At 39.9% G+C, this 8,731-nt stretch overlaps 1 protein-coding gene across 1 annotated transcript; it reads right to left on the bottom strand.

The window, feature by feature from the left end:
• Positions 1-7,495: 7,495 nt before the first annotated feature.
• LOC306650489 (vomeronasal type-1 receptor 90-like) lies at positions 7,496-8,428 on the bottom strand (the record flags this gene model as incomplete). The annotated part of the gene is made up of 1 exon (XM_079122495.1): positions 7,496-8,428. The coding sequence occupies one exon, from the start codon at positions 8,426-8,428 to the stop codon at positions 7,496-7,498; it is 933 nt and encodes a 310-aa protein (XP_078978621.1).
• Positions 8,429-8,731: the final 303 nt, after the last annotated feature.

Genomic DNA, 8,731 nt, shown 5'->3' with positions numbered 1-8,731 from the left:
TAAATGCGCTCCATGAAATAAATTTCCCTCTAAGTACTGCTTTCATAGTGTCCCAGAGATTTTGATATGATGTTTCTTTGTTCTCATTTACCTCTAAGAATTTTTTAATTTCTTCCTAATATCTTCTGTTATCCATTCATCATATAATAGCATATTGTTTAATCTCCAGATGTTGGAATAGTTTCTGTGTTTTACTCTTTCATTTATTTCTAACTTCAATCCATTATGATCTGATAGAATACATGGCTAGTGTCTCTATCTTCTTGTATTTGCTAACATTAGCTTTGTGGCATAATATCTGGTCTATTTTAGAGAAGGATCCATGTGCTGCTGAGAAGAAAGTGTATTCACTCTTGGTTGGATGGTATATTCTATAAATGTCCGTTAAGTCTAAATTATTGATTGTGTTATTGAGATCTATGGCTTCTTTGTTCAATTTTTGTCTGGAAGATCTGTCCAGTGGTGAGAGAGGTGTGTTAAAATCACCTAGTATTATTGTGTTATGGTCTATTTGGTTTCTGAAATTGAGAAGGATTTGTTTGACATACATGGATGAGCCACTGTTTGGGGCATAGATGTTTATGATTGCTATATCTTGCTGATTTATGCTTCCCTTAAGCAGTATGAAATGACCTTCTTTATCCCTTCTGACTAACTTTGGCTTGAAGTCCACATTATCTGATATGAGGATAGATACTCCAGCTTTTTTGCTGAGTCCATGCGCATGGTATGTTTTTCCCCATCCTTTCACCTTTAGTCTATGGGTATCTTTTTCTATGAGGTGAGTCTCTTGCAGGCAACATATTGTTGGATCTTTCTTTTTAATCCAGTCTGCCAGTCTATGTCTTTTGATTGATGAATTCAGGCCATTAACATTCAGGGTTATTATAGAGATATGATTTGGTTTCCCGGTCATTTGGTTCATTTTTAAAATTTTATTTATTTATTTGTTTGACACAACTTGTTTCCTCCTTTATTTGACACTTCCTTTAGGATAATTCCTCCCTTTGCTGATTTGCTTCTTTGTTTTTCATCTCTTCCTCATGGAATATTTTGCTGAGAATGTTGTGTAATGCTGGCTTTCTTTTCGTAAAGTCTTTTAGCTTTTGTTTATCATGGAAGGATTTTATTTCATCGTCAAATTTGAAGGTAAGTTTTGCTGGGTATAAGATTCTTGGTTGGCATCCATTTTCTTTCAGGGCTTGAAAAATGTTGTTCCAGGCCCTTCTAGCTTTTAGGGTCTGGATTGAAAAGTCTGCTGATATCCGTATTGGTTTTCCCCCTGAATGTAATTTGGTTCTTTTCTCTCACAGCCTTTAAAATTCTGTCTTTATTTTGTATGTTCGGTATTTTCATTATAATGTGCCTTGGTGTGCGTCTGTTGTAATTTTGTGTATTTGGAGTCCTGTAAGCCTCTTGAACTTGATTTTCCATTTCATTCTTCAGATTTGGGAAATTTGCTGATATTATTTCATTGAATAAATTGTTCATTCCTTTGGCTTGTTTCTCTAGGCCTTCCTCAATCCCAATAATTCTTAAACTTGGCCTTTTCATGATATCCCATAGTTCTTGTAGATTCTGTTCATGATTTCTTACCATCTTCTCTGTTTGTTCAACCCTGTTTTCAAGGTTAAATATTTTGTCTTCAATGTCTGAGGTTCTGTCTTCCAGGTGTTCTCTCCTATTGGATATGTTTTCTCTGGAGTTCTTAATTTGGTTTATTGTTTCCTTCATGTCAAGGATTTGTGTTTGTTTTGTTTTCAATATCTCTAACTCTTTATTGATGTGATCTTTTGCTTCCTGTATTTGCTCATCTAACTGTCGATTGGTGCGATCATTCAATGCTTGCATTTGCTCTTTCATCTCAACGTTTGCTTCTCTGATCATTTTAATTATGTACATTCTGAACTCCTTTTCTGTCATTTCTTCTGCCATGCTGTCATTGGGTTTTATTAATGTAACATCTAGATTTGTTTGCAGCATTTTCTTTCCTTGTTTTCTCATATTGTTCAGGTATCAGTGGACCACTGAGATATTGCAGATTTCCTCTATTGACTTACAATGTCCCTGAAGATTTCTATATATATCCCCCAGGCCTGGAACCTTTGCTCCGCCCTAAGCCTGTCTCTGTGCGGCTCTTCCACCCAGAAGCCTCCTAGATCCTGGGACCCTGCTCTGCACCTAATCACCTGGCTATGCGGCCCCTCCTCTGAGCAGCCTCCTGGGGCCCCGTACAATCGCTCTGAGACCCGGAGACCCGCCACATGCCTCTTCCTTCAGACAGCCACCCAGTATTCCGGTGCGGTCACTAGGAGTCCAAGAAACTCACTGCGTGCCTCCACCTCCCACCAACCACCCGTAGCCCTGGGCAATCAATCACTCCGAGTTGAAGTGACCCTCCACATTCCTCCTCCTTCTCCAGATAACCCCCCAAGTGTTCAGGAGCGGTCGCTCTGAGTGGCTCTGAATCCACGTGACCTGCAACACGGGTCCTATGAGCAACTGCCCGGAGCTCTGGTGTGGCCACTCAAGACCAAGCGACCCACCACGCTTCTCCTCCAGGCAGCCCCCCTGTGTTCAGGCGCTGTCACTTTAAGTCCAAACAATTCACCACTCACCTTCTCCTCTGAGCAGCCGCCTGGAGCGCTAATGCAGTCACTGCGAGTCCAAACGACCCGCCGCGCTCCTCCTCCTCCTCCTCCTACTCCTCAGGGCAGGCCCCGGGGTTCAGAAGTGGTCTGAGTTCAAACAGCTCGCCACGCAGCCCCTCCTCTGGCAACCGCCTGTAGCTCTGGTGTAATCACTCTGAATCCACGCGGCCGTGCTCCTCTTCCTCCTCCTCATCCTCAGGGCCAGCCCTGGTGTTCAGAAGCAGTCTTTCTGAGTCCAAACAGCTCGCCACGCAGCTTCTCCTCTGGCAACGGCCTGTAGCTCTGGTGCAGTCACTCCGAATCCACGCGGCCACGTTCCTCCTCCTCCTCCTCAGGGCAGGCCCCAGTGTCCTGAGTCCACACAGCTCTCCTCGCTGCTCCTCCCCTGGGCAGCCGCTGGAGCCCAAGTGGTTGCTCCGAGTCCCAGCGCTGTGCCGAGCGGCCTCCTTTTCGGCGCTCCCAGTTGTCCCCGTTCACTGCTCCAGTGGGGGGAGGGGTGTCTCGCCGGCAGCTCTACTTCACAAAGTTTCCTGCGTTCTGGGACCACCATCCCATCCGGACGCCTTCCCAACGGTTGAGAGTCGCCCGGCTGCTTTGAGTTGGTCCAAAGTGTATCAATATCTCCTCTTTTGAATCCTGAGTCCTGGAGCACCATGAAATGCAGCCACCCTCTAGGCTGCCATCTTGAAAAACCCAACATCATTCTTAATGGAGAAAAACTGAAGGCATTTTTATATGCAAGTGATGAAGAATCTGAAAGGGAAACGAGGAAAACAACTCCATTTGCAATAGTCTCAAAAAAAAAAAAATACTTGGGCATCAATCTAACCAAAGAAGTAAAAGATCTCTACAATGAATACTAAAAAACACTGAAGAAAGAAAATCGAGGAAGACGTTATAAGATGGAAGGATCTCCCATGTTCTTGGATAGGCGGAATTAATATTGTCACAATGGCCATACTACCAAAAGTGCTATACAGATTCAATGCAATTCCAATTAAAATCCCAATGACGTACCTTACAGAAATAGAGCAAGCAATCATGAAATTCATCTGGAAGAATAAGAAACCCAGAATAGCTAAAGCAATCCTCAGTAGAAAGAGCGAAGCAGGGGTTATCGCAATACCAGAACTTCAGCTCCATTAGAAAGCAATAGTAAGAAAAACGGCATGGTATTGGCACCAAAATAGACAGGTAGATCAATGTTACAGAATAGAGGACATGGACACAAACCCAAATAAATACAATTTTCTAATACTAGACAAAGGTTCCAAAAATACGCAATGGAGAAAAGATAGTCTCTTCAACAAATGGTGCTGGGAAAACTGGAAATCCATATGCAACAGAATGAAACTAAACCCCTATCTCTCACCCTGCACAAAACTCAACTCAAAATGGATCAATGACCTTGAAATCAGACCAGAGACCCTGCATCTTATAGAAGAAAAAGTAGGTGCAAATCTTCACCTTGTTGGCTTAGGATCAGACTTCCTTAACAGGACTCCCATAGCACAAGAAATAAAAGCAAGAATCAACAACTGGGATAGATTCAAACTAAATAGCTTTCTCTCAGCAAAGGAAACTATCAGCAATGTGAAGAGAGAGCCTACAGAGTGGGAGAAAATCTTTGCCACTCATACTTCAGATAGAGCACTAATTTCCAGAATCTATAAAGAACTCAAACTCTACACCAAGAATACAAATAACCCAATCAACAAATGGGCTAAGAATATGAACAGATGCTTCACAGAAGATGTACAAGCAATCAACAGATATATGAAAAAATGTTCAACATCTCTAGTAATAAGAGACATGCAAATCAAAACTACACCAAGATTCCATCTCACCCCAATTAAAATGGCGATTATTAAGAACACAAGCAACAATATGTGTTGGCGAGGATGTGGGGGAAAGGTACACTCATACATTGCTGGTGGGACTGCAAGTTAGTGCAGCCACTCTGGAAAGCAGTGTGGAGATTCCTTACAAAACTTGGAATGGAGCTACCATTTGACCCAGCTATCCCACTCCTTGGCCTATACCCAAAGGACTTAAGATCAGCACACTACAGAGATACAGCCACATCAATGTTCATAGCTGCTCAATTCACAATAGCCAGACTGTGGAACCAACCTAGATGTCCTTCAATTGATGAATGGATAAAGAAACTGTGGTATATATATACAATGGAATATTATTCAGCCATAAAGAATGATAAAATTATGGCATCTGCAGGCAAATGGATGAAATTGGAGAATATCATGCTAAGTGAGATAAGCCAATCTCAAAAATCCAAAAGACGAATGATCTCACTGATAAGCGGATGATGATATATAATGGGGGCTGGTAGGGGAGCAAGAATGGAGGAAGGAGGGAATGTATAGAGGGAAAAGGGGGGTGGGGGAGGTGGGGAGGAAGGAAAAAATAACAGAATGAATCAAACATCATTACCCTATGTAAATGTATGACTACTCAAATGGTATGCCGTTACTCCATGTACAAACAGAAACAACATATATCCCATTTGTTTGCAATAAATATAAATTAAAATAAAAAAAAGAAAGAAAAAAATAAGCAGTAAGGCATATATTTAAAAGGTAAAGTGGACTACTCTTACACCTAAGGTAACACACCCTTGAGAGACTGAGCCACACAGACTGCTGTTTAAGTTAATGTATAAAAAGAATTTCTCCTCCTTTTTTGGGTAGGTTCCAAGGTGGTACACACCTGTACTACCAGAGAATTAGGAGGCTGGGCAGGAAGATTGCAAACTTGATACCAACCTCAAACAACTCAACCAGAGTCTAAGCAAGTTATTGAGACCCTGTCTCAAAATGAATAATGAAAACTTCTGGGAATGTGACTCAGTCATTAAGCACTGCTGAGTTCCTTCCCTGGTCAAAAAAATGAGTAAATAAATAAAGTTTTGGACAAAATTCAATGAAATGCCTTAAAACCGTTAGAAAAATGTATTTTGGCATCCTGGAATCAGGACATGTATATTTCTTTTTATTTTAGCAAGTTTGTTTTCAGAGCAGTTTATAAGGCTATTGAAAACTCTTTTTCAAGACTTTATATTTTATCTTTAAGAAAATATTATTTACATTCTATTTTTATGAGCATTTTTAGGGGTTACATTATGGTAATTCAGTACATATATATGTTGTAGTAATCAGATTAGAGTAATAAGTATTTCTATCTCCTCAACTGTTATTCTTTTTTAAGATTTTTTAAAATTATTTTTTTTCAGTTTAAGAAAAGATTTTACTGGCCCAATTAACTGATATAGTGCACCAAAACGAAGAATAATATTCATTTCACAAAAATTCAAAAGCTTAGGGAAAAAAGAAAGAATCTGACAAATTTTTAAATGTCCAATTATTTTGGATGCAATACTCTAAAATTATCACAATCACACTTATAAGAATACCATTTAAAAACTTTGAACAAATCATTAGGATAATAGTTAATTCAAATTACCACAGCTATGTCAGCTGCAGAGTACAAGACTTTACAACCCATTCAATCCCATGTTAATTATTCTTAAGTATCAGGAATTTCATTTGGAAACACATTTTATGTCATTTTGACCCATAGTTCCCTTCATGTGCTGAAGAATTACCAGAAGTGATCCCTCTGCTCTGTTCTGGGGCCCCCTCACTGAACTCTTTGTTCCAATACTCTCCCTGGTCTTCACCTTCCCTAGTGACCACTATTCCATTTGTTCTACTAGATCCACTTACTGCTTTATACAAATGAATGAGAACATGTGGTGATTGCCCTTCTATCATCATATTTTCTTTAATATATTGAAGGACTGGGCATGTTTTATTATGGCAACGTGCACATAACTGAAAATTCACCATTTTGATCATTTCTAAGTGTACAGGTCAGAGGCAGAAAGCACATTCATCCTATTGTGAAAACAATTTTCATCCATCTCCAATACTTTTTCTTCTTCCCAAACTAATCCTGTGCAGCTCTCAAATATGAACTCATTGATCCCCTTTCTCATGCCCTTGTAACTGCTATTTTATTTTCAGTCTGTAAAAGTTTCTACTCTAATTTTAACATTTTACATTAGAGTCTTACAATGTGGGCTCTTTCATAAAAATATTTTTATTTGTAGATGGACACATACCTTTATTTTATTTATTTTCATGTGGTAGGCAAGTGCTCTACTACTGAGCCACTATCACAACCCCAGAATTGTTTCTTTTGTGACTGACAGTTTAGTTGCAATGATGTCTTCAAGGTTCAGGAGTTACTCCCTCAGTCATGTATTTTTCTGTTACAGGCTGAATAATATTCCATGGTGTGATCAGACCACATTTTGTATATACATTCATATGCTTTTGGGCATTGAACTGTTTCCAACATGGGCTATTGTTAGTAATGCTACTATAAGCACTGGTGTACATAAGATAACTTGAGTCCCTGCATTTGATTATTTTACCAGATCAATATGAAGGACTTTTGAAGGATCAGGTGGAAATTGGTGGTAATAAAAATTGACATATTTAGGTGCATATAATACATCTCATTGAAGCACTTATTTAAAAGAGTTGTATACTCTCATTATGTTTATAAGTGGCTAACCCTAGCCTTAAAATGACACCCACTTCAAATAAATCACTGACACCAAGCAGATATGTTGTGTCCTTGTGTTATACAAAAGTTACATGGTTGATATTTTTCTGACATTTATTATTCACATGTCTCCAGGTACACAGATTTAAGAAAACATGCATATCTCCCTATTGACTTTCCAGAGAGCATATATTCTATGCTGTGATTCAGAAGCCAGCATATTGGCACATGAGGAGATCTTATCCATCACTCAGTTAAACATGTGCTATCTTCCCCCAAAAGGATTTCAATAAGTTAAGAATTTGTTTTTCATTAAAGAGGATTAGGAAGGGACTTGTCATGGCATAGCCATTGGAAACCATTATCTGGATAGAATTACAAACAGGGTCGTTGTTCCACATAGATCTTGAGGAGGAGAAGATGCAGTCCAAACAGTACATGAGCACAAAGAGACTCATGAGCAGCAGGATGGTCCAGGTGGCCCTCTGTACAGGGGATGCTTTTGGAGAAAGGCAGGTACTGTTAAGGTGCTGGCACTGCCTCTTATGCCTGGTTAAGAGGGTCACCATGTACCCGCTCGAGAGGCCCATGAGCCCTATAAGAAAGACATCCCTCAATGCACCTAATATGGAAAATAAATCCCTGAGGAAGAAACTCATTGGTAAAATCATGCAGGATTCAGTAATAAATACAAGACCATGTGAAGTCACATTGTGCATGGCAGTAGCAGAGAATGAGAAGTGAGCGCTAAAGGACATGTAGAAGACCCACAGGAACCCAAGGGAACACAGGATCTGATGTGGAGATTTGTGTTTAAACTTTGCCAAGCAGGAGCTTCTGGGGCTCAGGGTGATGGCCTGGAGGACACAAAGCAGGCAGGTGGCACAGATCGAGAGGCCCCTCAAAAACTTGTACAAGTAGATTAATGATTGACATTTTATGTCATCCCAAACATTCTGAGACTCAAAAACATCTGTAGCTATGAACCCCATAATTATCAGCATCCCTAGGTGTATTAGGGCCAAGAGACCAATGATGAGTTCGGTGGGTTTTATCCTGTGCTGAAGAAGGAATGTGAAGTTGTGAAAGAGAAGAAGGATGGTGTTGGCTGAGATCCCAATGCCCACTTCGGAGAAAAATGCATTTCTTATGCTAATATGATCAGATAGTTGTTTGGTCCTTTTCATCTTTTGCATAAAGAATCACATTATATGTTAGGAGAAAAGGAAGAGAAAGTCTTTATTTCAAATAGTATCATCTTCATCAATCTCAGTCTCTAGTCTTACCAACAGGAAATGTGAGGATTCCCCCTGACACACCTTTCCTCACTTCAGCACTCAAGGCTCTCTGATACTCTTGAGGCACTACTTTCCTATTATCACCAAATCATTTCTGGAGGATGTAATGATTATTGGGCTCTCACTGGGCCTCAGCTTTCTTATTCACTCAGAATGACCTTTTTTTCCATTAAAAACCTTTCTGGGGTATAA

The sequence above is a fragment of the Sciurus vulgaris genome (genome assembly GCF_902686455.1).
Source record: "Sciurus vulgaris genome assembly, chromosome: 19".
NCBI classification, from domain to species: Eukaryota; Metazoa; Chordata; class Mammalia; order Rodentia; family Sciuridae; genus Sciurus; species Sciurus vulgaris.
The sequence above is the reverse complement of the archived record's forward strand: the minus strand, read 5'-3'. Positions and strand labels throughout refer to the sequence as shown.